The sequence below is a fragment of the Sceloporus occidentalis genome, unplaced genomic scaffold (genome assembly GCF_023333645.1).
Source record: "Sceloporus occidentalis isolate IW3139 unplaced genomic scaffold, rSceOcc1.0.p SCAF_10, whole genome shotgun sequence".
NCBI lineage: Eukaryota > Metazoa > Chordata > Lepidosauria > Squamata > Phrynosomatidae > Sceloporus > Sceloporus occidentalis.
Window position 1 is genome coordinate 27980585 of NW_028316990.1, and position 19865 is coordinate 28000449.

General features: G+C 42.6%; 1 protein-coding gene across 1 annotated transcript in view; it reads right to left on the reverse strand.

Annotated features, from left to right (window-relative positions):
* LOC149306262 (protein shisa-9-like) overlaps positions 1-19865 on the reverse strand; it is a 270711-nt gene that overhangs the window by 221842 nt on the left and 29004 nt on the right. The window contains exon 2 of the mRNA XM_089540870.1: positions 17101-17228. Coding sequence (XP_089396996.1) covers positions 17101-17228 — 128 coding nt within the window. The remainder of the gene's footprint in view (positions 1-17100; positions 17229-19865) is intronic.

The window sequence follows — 19865 nt, forward strand, 5'->3', positions numbered from 1 at the left end:
CTAGTCTCTGGAGCAGCAGAAAATAAGCTTGCTCCCTCCTCAATATGACATCCCTTCAAATATTTTAACAGGACTATCATATCACCTCTTAAACTTCTCTTCTCCAGTCAAAACATTCCCAGCTCCTTTAGTCGTTCCTCATAGGGCTTTATGGTTTCCAGACCCTTCACCATTTTAGTTGACCTCCTTTGGACACGCTCCAGTTTCTCCACATCCTTTTTGAATTGTGGTGCCCGGAACTGGACACAATATTATTCCAGGTGGGGCCTGACCAAAGCAGAATAGAGGGGCACTATGACTTCCCTTGATCTAGACACTATACTTCTGTTGAACAGAACAGAGTTTGCCTGGATCTCAGTAGAAATTACTTGGCTGCTATTAATGGATTTGAAATTTTATTGCCTTTGTTTTGTTACCATTTATTCCCAGTCCCCATGAGGTCAAGAAGGTGAGTTGCTTCTGCCTGCATTGATATTCCTTGAAACCATTTTAATGGGCAACAGAAGTAACATGAGACAAAATGTAAGCCAGTGACTCTAATATGATCCCTTTTCTTATTTTGTATGATAAAGAAGCCAGTGAAGCTTCAAAAGCCTGCAAGATGTAATTTGTGCATCTTGTAATTCTAACTGGTCCAACAAAGATATCACTGTTTTGAGGATTTTGGATTTTGCTGTATTGGGCTGCATGGCCAGCATGGCTACCTCTGGATATATCACTTTCCATGTCACAGTTGAATTTGAGCATGACAAGGGGTCAGATTATGCTCAGTTTACTTCAGCCATGTAGACACATACTAAGCTATGCTTGCATTCCAAGTTATTTGCCACATTTCCAAGAAAGTAATGGGGTGCACACATTGTCCTACCTCCCTTCTAGCCTCACAAGAACACTGCGAGGCAGTTAGGCTGAGAGATGGTAACTGGCACAAGTTCACTCAATGATTTTCATAAATCAATAGGAATTAGAATTAATGAATGAAAGAGAAGAATAAATCTACTTAAAGCCTAGGCATTCACAGGCGGCCAAACTGTGATGGGAAGCTCTGAGGATAGGTGAAACCCACACGTTCTACTTGGGTACAACAGGTAAGCTTCAGCTATCTTTAAAGCTTCCCATCAAAGTTTGGCTGACTATGAATTCAGCTACAGAGTTGGGACTTGTTATTATCATCTGTGATGGGACTGAAGGAAAGGTTGTGGTTCTTTTAAGAGCAGTCTTATCCAACAAGATGACAGACATTAGCAGCTTGTAAATCAAGACAGCAGATTTCAACTGAACATTAGAAGAAAATTCTAGCAAGAGAACCAATTGCCTAGAGAGGCAGTGGGTTCTCCTTTGCTGGATCTGCTGGGGAAGCTTTAGCTGGAGATCCTTTCCAACTATATGACTCTGTATTGCAGAAAGTTTTTCACAGGGGTTTGTTGTATTTGCATTTTATGGTTATCATTATTATAGTATTATAACTGCCTTTTAAAAACTGTTTTAAGCTAATAATTTAATATTTGTTGTTGTTGTTGTTGTTTTTAACCTTTTATATTAATCCATTGTTTTAGCTGTATTTTGTTTTAACTCAAATTATGGGCTGTCTTGAATTTAGTATTGGGAGAAAGTTGGGATATAAACTGCCAAATTTCTGAGACTGCGCAAGACAAGGGTTCCCAAAAGATGTTGGTCTCAGAAGCTGCCTGGTCCTACTTTTAAAGAAATGTTTCAAAAACATTCGGCAAGTGAGAAGTATGTCCCAGCATTCATGTTCAATCCAGAATGTCTTCGGGAATTGAAAGCAAACCCTCAAATGGATTGTCAGAGCTTAGATTCATATCTTCCCTTAGGAGACTGATCTTAAAATTTTTTTGCAAGAACATACTAAAAATAGGGTGTTTTTCACCCCTTTTGTTCCAATTATTCCTGACATGCCAACTTTAAAAAAAGAAAAAAGAAAAATGCATTGTTAGCCTAGGTTGTTTTCTTTCATGAATTGAATACTGTTGATTTAATTAGATTGGGTGTTTGTTTTTGTTTTTACATGTGCAAATGTCTGATGATTTTTATTTAAATCCTTCAGAGCCATTTTTGGGCTTTCCCCACAGAAACTAATTCCTAATGAAAAAGGGAGGGGAGCCTTATTTACATATCCCAAAAGATGTTACTGCAGTTTTCTCCCATTCTTTGAATAAAAAGCTATCTATCTAATGTCAGAATGGAGAAAGAAGGAATTGTGGTTATACAGGAAGGCCAGTCCTCTTCCTATCATCAACCTGGGAATAGACTGATCAATACATTAGGAGACTTGGCTGGATGAGAGCCTCGGTATCCTTCCAAAGACTGGGTTCAGTCTGCTTCTTAGGTAAAAGGTAAAGGTAGTCTTTTGGCATAAATGTCTAGTCGTAACTGACTGTTTGCAAGATTGCAAGATTGGTGGCCGAAGAGCCAGCGTTGTCCGAGGATTGCTCTGGCAGTCATGTGGCCAGCATGATTCCACCGAACGCTATTACCTTCCCACTGAGAAGTGGTACCTACTTATCTACATGCATTTGCATGCTTTTGAACTGCTAGGTTGGTAGACGCTGGTGCTAGTGACAGAAGCTCATCCCATCATGCGGTGCCTGGGCCTCAAACTGCCAACCTGCCAATCCTGCAATCAATAGAGTCAGCGTCTTAACCCCTAGAGCCACTGCATCTCTTCTTCTTACTGCCATACAAATACCTCATAATTGGACTCATATTGCTGGTTTAGGCCCCATACAGACAGGCCAAAATAAAGCTGCTTCGGGTTACTTTGGAGGTATGCTGTTTAAATGATGTATGCGTCCTAAGAGTCTGGAAGCCACACCAAAGCCACGCTCCAGACTGCATACCTCCAAAGTGACCCGAAGCTGCTTTATTTTGGCCTGTCTGTAGGGGGCCTTTGAAGTGCACACTTTTTTTGTCTCCTCAATTGTTGCCACAGTACTGGTTCTATGAGGCATATTGACAGTTAGGGCTTTATCACAAGAGGCTAAAAAGGAGAATTTTAACAGAATAAAAGTGTTTTGGGTCAGTACTTATCACATAATGTTGTGTCTGTTTTGTCCCTGCCTTGCTTTCCAGTCCATTACTGTTGTGCACCTTTCCACTGATGGACGAAACCCAGTCTCACTGCTATTCCATTCCTTCCTTGGTATTCCCTTCCACTGCAGTTCTACTTCTCAGGCAGCCACATGGTATGAGTGGGCATGATTCTGCTCCTTTCCTCCTCACAGGATCACAATTGCCAGTACCTTCCCAAAGCCAGATGCTGTGTGCAAACTCACTCATAGAAGATGGCTTCTGGAAGATGTTGGCAGCCATGGCCACTTGTCCCCCCCTTTCCTCCCAGAAGGCAGCATTTGACAGTTCAGAAAACAGATCATGCAATCATGGATTGCCAAACCAGTATGCTCCCATTCCTAAACTAACAGAACTGTGGGGAGACAGCAGGCTGGTGTGATAATGTCCTTAAAATGGTAAAGAAACTACTGTGATGAGGTAGGCTGAAAGGGAGGTATTAGGAAAGAAGTGGACCAGTTCCCAGGTGATTTGAAATTCATGAAGGTTTTGTTTTCTTTTTAAAAATACAATATATTAATTGCACAGTTCTCAGGGCCAAACAACCAGAGAACTGAGAGAAGTTGGCCAGTGAAAGTATTAATTAAATGCATCCTATTTATCCAGCATTAATTTGATCCCTCGAAAGGCCACTTGAGGGTTTAAGAAGAGATAATGAATGGCATTCTGGCTCCAAAGGGGAAATGACTTATGTTACTTGGCAGTCCTAATATAGAGTTCACTGCCAGGAGCATTAAGAGAGAGCATCACTTACAAGCCCTGGAAGGCAAGGGCCAGTGCAGAACCTCAGGGTACGAAGCAGGTTAAGAAGGGCAAGCAAGCGTAAATGTTGGCTCAAAATGAATCCATCTATAAGAACTGACATTGCTATTGGAAAATATAGTTTTTCACTCTTGTTTTCTCAGGAAAGCATCTTCTTAGTTGGACATGCAGGTAGCAAAAACAACAACTGGAAAGTGTTGTAGATAATAGCACAATACATGAGGGAATATTCATTCATTCAATTTCGATCCTGCCTTTCTGCCAAAAAATGGGACCCAAGGTAGTAGTGAATAGTAGTAGTGAATAGAACAGCAATACTGAATAAAAGGTCCAATTAAAACAGGGGAAAATACCAGAGATTAAAACAATTAAATTAAAGGCAAATTTAAATCAAAAACAATTTAATACAATTTAATACTGGCTGTGTTCAAGTTTAAATTGCATCTCCCCCAGCACTTTGTACTTTAATAGAATTTATTCTATTTATTGTGTTTCCTTTTATTAACCTATTTCATTAGTAATTACACCATAGGTTCTGAAGGTTATTGTCATGCGCTTATATATAGACAAATGTTTCAAGAAATTCTTTGGACCATCTACATTACAAAGTTGTATCAGAAGTGGTGTGAGTGAAAAGCAGGATGAAGGACAAGAAGGGTGGGGAAGGAGGGAGACATCCTTCTCTTCCTTCACCCCATCACTGCCAGCACATCCAAAGAAGCAAGGAAGACATCCCACATGACACATGCCTCGACTCTGTCCCCAGGTCAGTGTGATGCTGCATGCTGCTCTACATGGTGCACAGCATCACGGTGCTCCTCTGGCACTGCATCTACATGACACAACACCAAACAAGCATGGAAAAGTCATGTGCCAATGGCTATGGTGCCCTTTCTGGGGCACAAAAAGGAGCCACTTTTTCCGGCTCCTTTTTGCACCATGGAAAGGAGAGACTGGGGTTACAGCATGTGGTTTTTTTACCTTGCATTTTAAGGTAGCCTAGAGAAGTTCAGCAGCCATGAGTTTTCCTTCATATTTGAAGTAAGCATTATGAGTTGCCAACATTTATATTTCTTCATCAGGAAATAGGAAATTTAGCCACATATTAATATTTCTGTGCTTCGCACATTTTCTAGGTAGAGGCTATGTATTATTCCCAAAGATCTTCCAAGCTGTTGCCTATTTCCCCTCCCAATAAAGGTTGAGTCTCATCTCTTCTCCCAGTTGAAGGGATTTAAGAAGAGATAATGAATGGCATTCTGGCTCCAAAGGGGAAATGACCTATGTTACTTGGCAGTCCTGATGTAGAGTTCACTGCCAGGAAGGGTCAATTTGGGTCAATTTGTTAAGCTAAATTTTTAGACTTATATATCAGTATATACAGTACATGTAATTGCTGAAGAAAGGTTTTGGACTGAAGTGCCACCAAGACCTTACTGACACTCTGCCTCTCATTTCCGCCTATTTTTTCTAGCTGAACCCTTAACCAATTTCTAAAGGCAGTTTTGGGCAAATAACTGGAAATTTAATCCACACAATATGGAGGTATTGTACTATGGGTAGGGAAATTAACCAATCAAGACAGAGAAGTTGCCTCTGGTCTTATATAGGGTTGCAGTCCGCCTGAAGAGCTCCTGGACTCAGTACTAACTGAGCAAATTCATTGGTGGTAGTGACCAGGAAATCATCTGAACACTTGACACTAGATCACCTACAATACTACAGTTGTAATGGCCTGACTCTATCTAACTCTATGAACACACTTCACAGATGCAGTCTGAAAGAGTTGATTAAAAAGATCCGCACAGTAGCACAACCTTGGCCAGATCTGGGGGCCAAAACAGACTGCAGAAACAATCCATCTTGAGACCACTTTAAATGTCCTGGCTAAGTGCTAAGGCATTTTGGGAACCGTAGTTTCTTGTGGTACCAGAACTGTCCAATAGAGAAGGCTCAATGTCTCACAAAACTATAGCTCCAAAATTCCCTAGAATTGAGCCAGGGCAGTTAAAATAGTCTCCAGCTGGATTATTTCTGCAGTCTGTTTTGGCCCTTAATTTCTCAGCTGGTCTTATCCAACATAACGTTTGTATTGTACTATACAGTTGGCCCCCCGTTTTCGCGGGGATCCATTCCGGATCCCCCCATGAAAATGGAGGCTCACGCTTATTCAAGCCCCATAGGCTTGAATGGCACATGCCCCATGCACACGGCAAGGGTTCACGCACCATTGCAAATATTGGAGGTCACCCCTCTGAATATATTCAAGGGTGCGGATTAGGAGGGGCGACTGTACTGCACAGTAAACTTTCTTTTATCCTGACACCACCTTGTGAGAGATCCCCCTTTAAAGGCAGCCTCAAAAGAACATAAAATAAAGTAAATAAAACTCGGGTTATTCTAAATTAAGTAATGCTTTGATTGAGATTTCCTGCATGGCAGAATGGGGTTGGACTGGATGGCCCTTGCGATCTCTTCCAACTCTATGATTCTATGATTCTAAACTAAGGGTTATTTTAAACCTTTTAATTTGTTCACATAAATTCATCCCATCGCCTAACAACTTTCTGTTCACTTGGATGGAGCAAGAGAAAAGAAGCTTCTCGGGGGGGCGGGGGGAATCTCTTGTGAGAAATTGTAGTTCACTTAGGCTGGCTTTTGGTCTTTTCAGGCTCTGGAATCTGTGTTGACTGACTGTTAATTAGGATGATTGTTTAAAATGAATGGTGATGGTTACTAGAGTTAAATTGAAGAAGCTGTTCTAAAAGGCAACTCTGGGCACAGATTCTCCTGAAAATGTCTTGGACCAATCGTCTCTGATTTTTCTCCATTTCTATGGCAGCAAGAACTCTTGCCAGTTGAGTCAATTCCAGCAGAAATGTCTCCTGTTTTCAGAGTTCTTCTATGGAACAGTAAACAAGACTAATAAATCAGAAGGCGCTTGAATGGAAATCAGTCCAGAACTGAAATTTCTCAGCAGTCATTTTTAATGAGAAATTTTATTTAGACATTTCTTATATACACATATTTCAGCAAACAATATCACTTGGCAGGGCTTTCTTCCAATATTCTCCACCATATTTGTGTGTGTGGCAGCCACCATTTCACCATCACCACAATGCCTAGGAATGATACTACACCAGAATGATTGTGGAATATGCAAAACTGCATCCAGTAAAGTGGGTTGCACATGGCCTATATACCCCAAAGATCAGATCCTGTCTGATCTTGGAAAATAAGCAGGGTCAACCTTGTTAAGTACTTGGAAGGGAGACCATGAGGGAGAGTAAGCAGTACATAGAGTTGGAAGAGACCGCAAGGGGCATCCAACCGCTGGGTAGGAGTGCATTTACACCAGGGGTCGGCAACCCCTGGCCCACGGGCCACATCCGGCCTGGCGAGGCGGCAGGACCGGCCCCAGCACGGTCCTGCTGCCACCACCGCCATGCCAATTCCCTGGTTGGGGCCGGATTTTGCCTTGGCTGCGGGCCGGGCGGCGCTCCTCCTCCCCCACCTCCTCCTCCCTGCCTCCTTTTTTGGGGCGCTGCGCGGCTGCACAGTCCGCCCTCTTCCCCCTCCTCCGCGGCCCACCTACCTCCTCCTCCTCCTCCTCTGCGCTGGGCCGCAGGCACTTCCGCTGGCCCTGCGTGCGCCCTTGCAGGGCCACGCGCAGGGCTAATGAGGAGGACTTCCTCCTCCTGAGTCTGGGGCTGAACAGCCCGCCCCTTCTCCAGGCCAGAGCCTGTGAGAGCTGGCAAGGGGGTGGGGCTGTTCCAGCCCCAGTCTGCCCCCATTGGCCAGCCAGGCTCAGGAGGAGGAGCTCCTCCTCTGTTGGGCCGGGCTGCAGCCAGAGGGCAAAGGAAATGGCCATTTCCTTTGCCCTTTTTTGGCGCCAGGGAGGAGGAGGATGAAGAGCAGGAGGATGAAGAGGAGGAGGTGGGTGCCCATTTACAGTATTTATTTTAATTGTGTTTTTAAACTGCATTTTTTCCAGTATTTATTTTAATTAATTGTGTTTTTAAACTGCATTTTTTCCAGTATTTATTTTAATTAAGTGTGTTTTTAAACTGCATTTTTTCCAGTATTCTGCTTTAACAATGATAGTGGTGGTGGTGATGATGATGATGATGATGATGATGATGATGATGATGATGATGATGATATGAGTCAGCTTGAGAGGCATGCAGGCACTGTTTCTTAAGCTGATAGAGTGTCTCCTTCCAAAGTGTGTTTTGGGTGCTTTTAATGCTAACAAGTCTCCCTTGTTTTGACAGTGATAGTGTGGTGATGATGATGATGATATGAGTCAGCTTGAGAGGCATGCAGGCACTGTTTCTGAAGCCAAGAGAGTGTGACTTTCCAAAGTGCCTTTTCTGTGTGTTTTTGGTTCTTTAATGGTGATATTGATATCAGAAAGCCTCTGAGGCAAGGCCAATGTAAATTGCTGTGATTTTTACAAACTCATGCGCAGTGAAGAAAAACCAAAGTCCCTTGACCAAGTACACACTTCTGAGAAGTACACTTGGTGCAAGAACGGTGAAACCACCTTGACATGTTCAATATGCATAGCCATGTTAAACCATGCTAAGTGTTAAACCCAAGGGGTTTGTTTATGGAATAAGCCTCTGAAATATGCAAGAGGCCATGTTAAGTAAAGCCATGTGAAATGCACAAATGTGCTGTTGTGTGTGTTTTGGAATGCAGGTTGGGGGTGTTTGGCCAGAAAGGGACCGAGCAGGAGAGGGCGGGCACACGCCTCCTCCTCCCCACGGGGCTTTGGTGGAAGCTCCGCCCCCGGTGTGCGGCTCCGCCCCTGAGGGTGGAAGCTCCGCCCCAGGCATGCGGCCCCACCCCGGAGGGTGGAAGCTCCACCCCCTGGCTTCGCCCCCCCCCCCCCGACTTGTTTGAGGGACAGCAACCCGGCCCCCGGCTCAAAAAGGTTGCCTACCCCTGATTTACACAGTTAAAGCTTTTACGACAGCTGTGCCCATTCCTTGAAATGTTAGATTTGGCCATGGGGACACATGCCTTAGTTACATCCCAATTGGAATATGTAATATGTCTTAAAAGGGCCTGCCTTTGAAGAGTGTTTGGTCCAAAGAGCTGCAGCCAGATTATTAACTTGGGTTGGCTACAGCAATCATAATACAACAGCTCCACTGACTGACAGCCTGTTTCCAGGCGTAATTCAAAATGCAGGTTTTGACCTATAAAGCACTATATGGTCCAGGTTATTTGAAGGACTGTATTCTCTCTTATGAACCTGCCCATGCTTTGAGATACAAGGAGGTCCTTCTCCGTCCCACCACTTTCACAGGTACATCTGATGGAAACATAGGAGAGGGCCTTCTCAGTGGTTGCCCCCAAGCTTTACAACTCCCTTGCCAGAGAGGTTAGACTGACACCCTTCTACTTTCTTTTCAGAGACAAGTGAAGGCTTTTTTGTTTTGACAGGCATTTAATGAGCGATTAAATGATGCATGTATAAGGCCTGCCTCACCTTGCTGGATCTTATTAACTGAATCTTGTTAACTGTTGTGCTGGTATGCATCTGTACACATTTAATGATGTTTCAATCTGGTTTTAATATTTTTAATTGTTTAATCTCTTTTAAACTTTTTTCTTTTGTAAATTTTAAACTATATTATGTTTAATTTCATTGTAAGCCAGTTTGAGTTCTGAGCTGGGAAAAAGGTGGGATAGAATAACAATATCAACAACAGCAACAGTAGGATGTTTGTATTTTTGAGATCATGGGAGGATTGTACCCTCCTGTGGACCTCTGGGGTTTTACAGATGGCCACTCTCCTTCCCTATTGTGTCATTCTTTGGTGTTTCCCAAATTTGGTACAATTTGGGGTTCCCCCCCCCCTCCATTGCCTAAGGCAGGGGTAGGCAACCTTTTTGAGCCAGGGGCCGGGTTGCTGTCCCTCAGACAACTGGGGGGCCGAAGCCAAAAAATAAATAATTAAATAATTTTTTAGAAATTTAAATAAATAAATAAACTGGGACAAATGTAGGACAAAATTTTCAAATGGCGGACACTTTTTTAAAAAAAAAGTGGAGGGCACGTGAATAGACAATTGCCCCTGCGGGCGAGAGGCCAAAGGCCCTGGCAGCAATCGGCGGCAGAACCGGGCTGGGGCCGGTCCCAAGGCCTCGCCGGGCCGCAGGTTGCCTACCCTTGGCCTAAGGCTTAGTAACTGGAAGTCAGATTTTTATGCTGTAAACAATGTTAGAATTTTTGCCCCTAACCTTCTGCTTTTATGCCCACCTGCTATTGGAACATGGAACCTAATTAAAATTGAATTTGGTCCTTCAGCTGAAAGAGATTAACTAACTTTGCTCTAAGCAAATGCCCACTGTGCTATTTCTGGGAATGGCCCTGGAATTCCTCTTGGCAATGGAATAATCTAGTATTCACATTACTGTTCCTTAATAAGTACTATGTGTGTGAGTACTGAGGGCAAAAGATTAGCAGGAGATTGGCATTGGAGTGCAACTTGTCTTGGAAATCTGTATATTGCCAGGGTTTGTGATGCATCTTCAGAAGGTGGGGGAATGTAGACAAAACCATGTGTGTGTTTAAATAATCTGCAACTATAATTGATACATTTGTAAAAACACACAAAGGTGTGCTTTGGCCAATAGAAAAATGCATTCAAACTATATATATATCATAAGATTATGTATAAAATATGGGCACAGTAGTCAAAATGTGTACAATAAGATGCATGTATTCCATTCTGAAAGGGGGAAAAAAGTCCCTCAATCCAGAATCAGAATGAAATGAGAATGCTGGTGGGAGTCAGACAAATGCAATGTCAAAAATGCTAAAACGTTTGTCATATTCCTGTTCCTTGGTGAGAACTTGACATTGATCAACACTAGGCATAGCTGTGGGACAGTGGACAAGGCCCGTATATCAGTCTGGGAATGCCCACCGGAATGGAAGAGATTCGTCTTAATGGCTTTCTCAAGAAGCCTCTGCTATTACATTTGGAAATGGTATGGGATGTGGGTTGATATTCATCAACTTACATATTTCCATTTACAGCAATGTTGATGATTCAAAATGTTCACTGGCTGGTCATTATAGAGCTGGGGGCGAAGAGCAGTTTAAAAACAAGGTATATTTCCAGAAGTCCATCCAATCCTCATAAAATGTATTTTCCTTTTTTGTGTCCACTCCAAGCCTTTATTGTCTGGGAGAGGTTTTCTAGTAAAAAAAATGCCCCATGCTCTTTCCCACCAGTTGTCCATCTTGAGATCTCCTGTCTTCCAACACTTGGCCATTTCTAAATGGGCAGCTGTGAGGAAAAATGCTATGTTTTATTGAACTGTTATATTTGACATAGAGAAAGCAATAGAAGAGCAGGGCAGAAGTGTACGGTTGATGTGTGATATGAGAGATTAAGTCCAATAATATAAATAAGTAAATAAATAAATAGTCATTATCCTCCCAAGGAATGCAGGTATGATGTGAAGGATTTGATTTGTCAAATTTGAAGCCAAGTAAAATTAATTGATTGCAGCTTCCCTTGTACAAAAAGATTTAGTATGGGATAAAAACACATTCTTCCCAGTTCTTAAATTGTGAGAATTTGCGCTTATTAGACTTTTTATAAAATGTACATACTAAGTAGCTCATCTATGCTTGGATGTGGTTTGTTAATGCCATAATAAAAAAGGCTGTACTTCTTACATTTCCATTCCCTCTCGCCCTTTAATTGCACTCTCCCACCCCAACCATGTGCATAAATATCTGTCAGCTTCAAACATCTGATGAGGTGGGCTGCAGTCTGCAAAAGTTGATGCCAAGTAAAATCTTTAAGAGTAGTTGCAGGAGCCTGTTGTTTTTGCTGCAATAGTCATCTATCCCATTGAAAATTTGAAAGGTTATTCCTTGGTGTAAGAAAAAATCAAAATAATCGCCAATCCAATGTGGCAGATAGGTTGCCCTCCCTTAAAACCATCCTTATACTTCTCATTGACCTAAATTCTTTGTATACTTTGCTGTTTTTTTCTTTTGTCCCAGATAGAGTTGATATTCCTCCCTTATGCGCATTTAACGTCGCAGCGAAGCAGATGGGCATCCAGAAAGTGCTTCCAGCCCAACCGTCCTGGGGTCGCAGCAAACACATACTATAACTCTGAAGGGTCCCAAATGGACCACAGCAAGGAATGGAAAAAAACTAAATAAACATAATAATTTTTATTCATATACTACATTGCGGGGGGGGGGGGGGGACATCCGCATGTAGATGTAAAGGGAAGGGTCCCAAGGGTAAAAAGTTTAAGGACCACTGTGCAAGGAACCTATTCTGCCTAAATACCCTTAAGGTATTCTTTACTACTATATGTATGACTGTGAATATTATTAATTTATCAATTTCCAAACAGCCCAGCAGCTTGGCTGTCAAGCCACCTGTGAATAATAATAATAATAATAATAATAATAATAATACTGTTTATTTGTATCCCGCTTTTCCTTTTCAGGTCAAAGCGGGTTACAGGAGCACGGCAGTGTGCAAAACATTCCAACAGCATTCACATCTAAAAGTGCGAACGGTACAATCAAACAGATTAAAAACAGATAAAAAAGCTACCAATTAAAACCATAACAATAGCTAACAAAAGTGCAAGTGCATCAATACATCGGGGGGAGAGCGGATATTACATTATCTGGGGGAAAGCCTGTTTAAATAGGAAGGTTTTTAAGCTCTTCCTGAATATGTCGAGGGAGGTAGCCGAGCGGAGCTCATCGAGAAGAGAGTTCCAGAGCTGCGGGGCCGAGCTGGAAAATGCCCTTTGTGCCAGCGTAGAACGTTTCATGTTTGGAACTCTTAACAGTTGCTTCCCAGCCGACCTGAGAGTGCGGGGCGGATTATATGGGGAGAGGCGGTCCTCCAAGTACCCTGGGCCCAAGCCATTTAGGGCTTTATAGGTTATAACCAACACCTTGTATTGTGCCCGGAAACGGATGGGCAGCCAGTGTAGATCTTGTAAAACAGGTGTTATATGGCTGGTCCTGGAGCATCCAGTGACCAGCCTGGCTGCCATATTCTGCACCAATTGAAACTTCCGGGTTTGGTACATGGGTTGCCCCATGCAGAGCGCATTACAGAAATCCAACCGAGAGGTTACCAGAGCATGTACCACCGTTTCAAGGTCCCCCCGGCCCAGGTAGAGTCGCAGCTGGCGTATCAGCCGAAGCTGATAACAAGTGCTCCTGACTGTTGCATCCACCTGAGATGTAAGGTGGAGTGACGAGTCCAGAAGCACCCCCAGGCTGCGGACAGAGTCCTTCAGGGGGAGCGTGACCCCGTTCAAGACGGGTGGACATATTTCCATCCCTAGGCCTGGGGAACCTATCACGAGTACTTCCGTTTTCTCTGGATTCAGTCTGAGTCTGTTTTCCCTCATCCAGCCCATTACTGACTCCAGACAGGCATCTAGAGGAGAGATGCCATCCCTGGTCACTGCATCAGTCGGAGACACAGAGAAACATATTTGGGTGTCATCAGCGTACTGATAACACCGCGCCCCATGTCTCCGGATGATCTCTCCCAGCGGTTTCATGTAAATGTTAAATAGCATGGGGGACAGTATGGCTCCTTGAGGGACACCAGATGTAAGGGCCCTCTTATCAGAGCACACTTCCCCCAGCAGCACCATCTGGAATCTACCCGAGAGGTAGGAACGGAACCACTGGAGCGCAGTGCCTCCAATTCCCAACTCCCCCAGGCGTTCCAGAAGGATACCATGGTCAATGGTATCGAAAGCCACTGAGATGTCTAACAGCACTAACAGGGACACGCTACCCCTGTCCATGCCCAGACAGAGATCATCAACCAAGGCGACCATGGCAGTCTCAACTCCATAGCCTGCCCGGAAGCCAGTTTGAAATGGGTCTAGAAAATCAGTTTCATCCAAGATTGATTGAAGCTGAATGGCAACCGCCCTCTCGATCACCTTCCCCAAAAAAGGCAGCAGCGAGACAGGCCGAAAATTATTATGAATCAGGGGGTCTAGGGAGGGCTTTTTTAGCAGCGGTTTTACAATGGCCAATTTCAAGCTGGATGGAAACCGCCCTTCCCTAAAAGATGAATTAATTATGCGACGTAACATATTAGTTAAAGCCGCACGCCCCTGAGCCGCTAGCCAAGAGGGACAGGGATCGAGAGAGCATGTCGTCTTCCTAACACTTCTATACTCATTAAGTCATGTTAAACTGTTTAAAAATTGGTATCCTCCACACTTGAACATGTATCCATACAAATGCAAACACTGCCTGCTTCGTCTGGAAGTTGGTAAGTGTGCGATATCTCTGTTTATATTCTTTTCCTGTTGTATTTATGTGTTATGTTTTGTTTACAAAGATGCTTCTTTATATCAGTCAGCATGGAGCCTGGAGCACTTCCTCCATTACTTGTGGACAATTATAGAAAATATTATTTTCATCTAATCACTACTGAACATTTTGGATAATTATGGAAAATGCTATTTTCATATAACCAGGGAGGAAGAATTATTGAAATGGCAGTACATTTCTGGGAGTAGTCGTCTGCTAAAGCTTTACTACAGTCTTTCGTTACAGACTATTTAATTTTTTATTACATCTTGCCAAAGATACGTGATTCGAGTACTGTATAAGGTTTGTGTTTTTACAAGCAGAAAAAGAATATACAGTAATGTCTACTGACTCCCTTGTTTAATATGGACTGCCACATTGAGGATTAAACCACTGAGGATTACCTACATGGCCTTGTTATATGATACAGTGTGCTGTCTTTTTATATTGTTTATGTGTGAATTCTGTGTTTTGAATATCTGCAATATATTTTTCATTATATTACTCACTATTCTTTGTTTGATTGTTTAATTTCCCTTTCCGACTGGTTTTCAGTTGGTGCTTGTCTTTCCATAAGTACCAGCGCCACTATGAGTTGCTTACACATGTCAGAGCTTCAAGTGGTAGTGAATAACAGACATGATATAGCAGCCTAGTGGAAAGTGCCATCAGGGTAGGAAAAAGATGATGTGGTTACAAATCAAATGGGAGAGGAGAAAGAAGCCCCTCTCCAACCTGCAATTTTGTTCCTGCACGGGTTTTCTTCCATCCCAAAGCAAACTAGCAAAGTTACCGTATATACTTGACTATAAGGAGACCTCATGTATAAGTCGAGGGCAGGTTTAGGGGTCAAAACTATGGATTTTGACATAAAGCATGGATAAGTCGGGGGTAATACTGCTTTATAATTCTCATCAGCCCTAACATAGCCAGACCTGAAACATTACAGGAACCACAGTACCATGACATTTAGAGCGCCTACTTTAAAGTGTTGGCATACACAGTGCCATAGGCCTTCAAATGCAAGGTTAGATTTCTTAGCGGATATTAAAAGGAGGGAAGGAGACAGAAATGGATATATCTGGAAGAAGTAAACGAAAAGCCTGGATACAGTATGTCCTGCCTGCATGTAAAATGTCATGAATTATACAGTATTCTCCAACAGACCAATATGTTTTAGTAACCAGTAAATAAGTATGTATTTCAGTTTGCAGATTAATCTTGGAAAACAAGAGAACTGGATCATAGGCAAACAAATAGGTGAAACTGACCAAAAAGAAACAGATTTCATGTCACTATGCAAGAAAAAAAGAAATCCTGTAACTTCATAGTCATTTCTCCCTTGTCAAATACCTCTTCAACAAGTATGGAACTCCAAGTTCCAAAACAGGCATTAGCCTTTATGCGACTAGATCACAGTAATTCAAATCAACCAGACATATCGCTGGGTTTAGGTGCACACCCCACCTAAGCAACACTTATCCCAGTGGTTCCCAACCTGCGGTTCAGGACCCCTTTGGGGGGTCGAATGACCCTTTCATGGGGGTCGCCTAAGGCCATTGGAAAACACCTATTTAATTACAGTTATGAAGTAGCAATGAAAATAATTTCATGGGTTTAGGTCACCACAACATGAGGAACTGTATTAAAGGGTCGCGGCATTAAGAAGGTTGGGAACCACTGACTTAGCCAAAATGCCACAACTGTACAGACATGACTTTAAGCAGAGGATAAGTGGCTGATGCACATCAATGAAACTCAATCACATTATCACATCTCTTAAGAAAAACCTTAAGACTCATTTATTTCATCAAGCCTTCCCCCACATGTCCTGACTGTTTTGCTCCTGTATACTATGTATTGTATTTTTTAGACTGTTTTATTTCTCGACTGGTCTTAATGACGGATTTTAATGATGTATAGTAGTGTATGGTTTTATATGAGGGATTTTTGCTGTTAATTTTGATTTTTAATCTGTGATCTGTATTGTATTATATCTGTAATCTGTAATGTATCGTATTTTCATTTTGTTATGTAAACCGCCGTGATCATAGGAACGGCGGTATATAAATAAAATTTCAATCAATCAATCAATCAATTTCTCATTATGTATACACAATTATTCCAAAATCTGTCCAACATCAAAAATACTTCTGGTCCAAAGCATTTCAAATACGGGATAATCAACCTACTACCCTTTTCCACCCCTTCTCCAATGATCTTTGGAATAGCGGTATATAAATAAAACAAATTATTATTATTATTATTATTATTATTATTATATTTAAGTATTTCCCACAACTGACTACCAGACCTGATCATATAAAGATCTAAGTATTTGATACCCTCCTTATAAAGTATTATTTATACATTGCAGAGATACAACACACCATTAGCCCTTTGAATCTTTCAACTTGTCTGTAAATTATTTCAGCTTGGCCTATTAACAAATGTATTGATAGAAACAGAAGGCCATCATACTTTTACTGCTTCACAGTCCGTATTGTTGTCTACTCTTGCTTTAGCTAATACTGCAATTCTGTGCACAACTGGTAGCATGTTATGTCAGATAAATGTATACAGGATCATGTATGGCTATCTATTTTTTTTATTCCAAGATATTAAAGTTAGCCAAAACAAGAAGCCAAGATACCTCTTTTACAAGATGAGAATATCAAAAGTCCAGCCAAACAACAATGAAATCCACACTCTACCATCATTTGACCAGTTCCAATGCAAAGTCCTCACTACCACTGAATTAAATAACAAGGCAATAAAAGGCAGTCTCTCCTTTACAAGAAGTTGCCTCCTGCCATCATGTACATCTCCAACCATGATAGAGCAAAACAATAAAACAACACAGCGCAACGTACGCAAATTATTGGCAAACTTACGGAAATTATTGGCAGGTGGTCTTGTCTCTGTGTTTTCATAATGTTGCACATGGACAACAATATTGAGATCTCTTTCCATACGATCTGTTGTACAGGGAGCTTCTGGACGCATAACATCAGCAAGAGCTCTACAGAATTACAAAATAGAGTTAGGAATTAGATACAAATTTATGTGAAACTTTGTGCTCCTGCTCTATCCCATTGGAGACAGGTTTGCAAATGTTCGGCTTGGTGCAGTAGATTACTCTCTGTAATAGAGAACACAGTGTTCACATGCCAGCAGGAATTAAAGCAGAATACATCTTTATGTATTTAATTTGCATTCCCACCTTTCTTCTGAGTGGGAGCTAAGGTGGCTCACAACATGGATTAAAACAAGATGCATGAATTGAAACTTAATGATAAAATACCATATTAAAACATTAATACTTTAAATCAGACCAGGCCTAAATACTTAAGGCACCAAGTCACATCCCATCTTGATTGCTATGGAAGATCAGCTCTGGTTAGTATGTGGATGAGAGTCGAGACCACCAATGAATACCAGGTGCTGTAGGCTACATTTCAGAGGAAGGAACTGGAAAAACCATAGAATCAAAGAATCATAGAGTTGGAAGAGATCACAAGGGCCATCCAGTCCAATCTCCTGCCATGCAGGAACTCTCAATCAAAGCATCCCCAACAAATGGCTATCCAGCCTCTGTTTAAAGACCTCCAAAGAGGGAGATTCCACCACACTCCAAGGAAGGAATGTGTTCAAAAAGGACACTGAGAAACTGGAGCGTGTCCAAAGGAGGGCAACTAAAATGGTGAAGGGTCTGGAAACCATGCCCTATGAGGAACGACTTAGGGAGCTGGGGATGTTTAGCCTGGAGAAGAGAAGGTTAAGAGGTGATATGATAGCCCTGTTTAAATATTTGAAAGGATGTCACATTGATGAGGGAGCAAGCTTGTTTTCTGCTGCTCCAGAGACTAGGACCCGGAGCAATGGATGCAAGCTCCAGGAAAAGAGATCCCACTTCAATATTAGGAGGAACTTCCTGAGAGTAAGGGCTGTTTGACAGTGGAACACACTCTTTCCTCAGAGTGTAGTGGAGTCTCCTTCCTTGAAGGTCTTTAAGCAGAGGCTGGATGGCCATCTGTTGGGGATGCTTTGATTGTGATTTCCTGCATGGCAGAATGGGGTTGGACTGGATGGCCCTTGTGGTCTCTTCCAACTCTATGATTCTATGATTCTATGAAGGCACACATTACATGCGCACACACACAGGAGGCAAAAGGCTGACAAGCAGCCAAAATGGGGAATTGGGATGACAGCAGAGGACTCTTCTTTTCTAACCGGTTTAAAGAGCTGCTATGGCTGCCGCGGCTCTGCCCTTGGCCCAGTCCCCTTCCTGGCAACTTGCTTTCCTTCGGCTTGAAGAGACCTGCATGGAGCTCCTCCTTCTTCCCAGCCTTGCAAAGGAGGTTTGGGATGTAACTTGCAAGGCTCATCTCTCCCCACTTCTCTTTCTCCCTGCCTTCCTCCCGATCCCTCCTTCTTCCCTCCCTTCCCTCCCTCCTCCTTTCCCCCCTCTCTCTCACACACACACCCCTTCCCTCACTGCAGTCGCTCGCCTGCCTGCTTCCCTGCCTCCCTGCCTGTCATTCTTTCAGCCAATCAGGAGACGGATGCGGCCTTGGTGGAATATGTTCTCGGAACGGTTTCAGGAATCGCTGTGCGGTAAAATGCAGTTCTGATCACGTTCTGATCACGTTCTAGTTTACTAATGCAGTAATATCTGTTCCAGGAACGTTCTCATCACGTGATGATACGGAACGTTCTCAGAACGCAGTGCGATAATCTCCTCAGAAAGACTTATATAGGGAGATATGATCTTTAGGTTAGTCTGGGCTTAAGCTATATTTACAGTATGTAAAGTTGTAACCAGCACTTTGAATTATGTCTGGAAATGAACTGGTGGCTAGTGAAATTGTTTCAACTAGGGAGTTACATGTTCCCTCCAATAACCCTGGTCAGCACAGGCAACAGAATTTTGGGGGAAGTTTCTGAATAGCAATAGCAAGTACATTTCCATACCACTTAACAGTGGACTTAAGCACTTCCTAAGCGGTTTACAATGTGTGAGCTAGTTGCCCCCAACACGCTAGGTATTCATTTTAGCAACATCCTCGGAAGAATGCAAGCCTGAGTTGAGCCTGAAGCCCTGGCTGGCGTTGAACTCACAACCTTATGGTTTGTGAGTGAGTGGCTGCTGTACAGCATTTAACCACTGCACCATCAGGGCTCTGTTTCCAAAGGCGCGCGCGCGCACACACACACACACACACACTGGTGTGTGTACTGCAACATTTTACATCCGCTCCATCTTATAATTACAGTTAAGTCATTACAACCAGCACTGGGTAATGCATTAACTAACACACAGTGCACTCCATCACTCTCAATTACCCCCATCCTGTCCTCTCCAAAAATTATTCCTTCACAGAGAGAATGTTTTGATCATCAGGCTATTTTCCTTCCAGGTGTTAATTAGACACAAAGCTTTTCCTGCCCTAGACAATATGCAACAGAGTTATCATTCACAGGGTGAATTATTAATAACCATCCAGAGTTGTGCATGAGTAAAATTCAACTCCCTTATCAATGACTAACTGCAAAATCGCATCGAACACAGGAAAGTGTCTCATCTCTTGTCAGACTATTTGTGCATTGGCTGCTCTTACAGGAAACAGCTCTCCATGCCAAACAGAAGCTTTTCGCA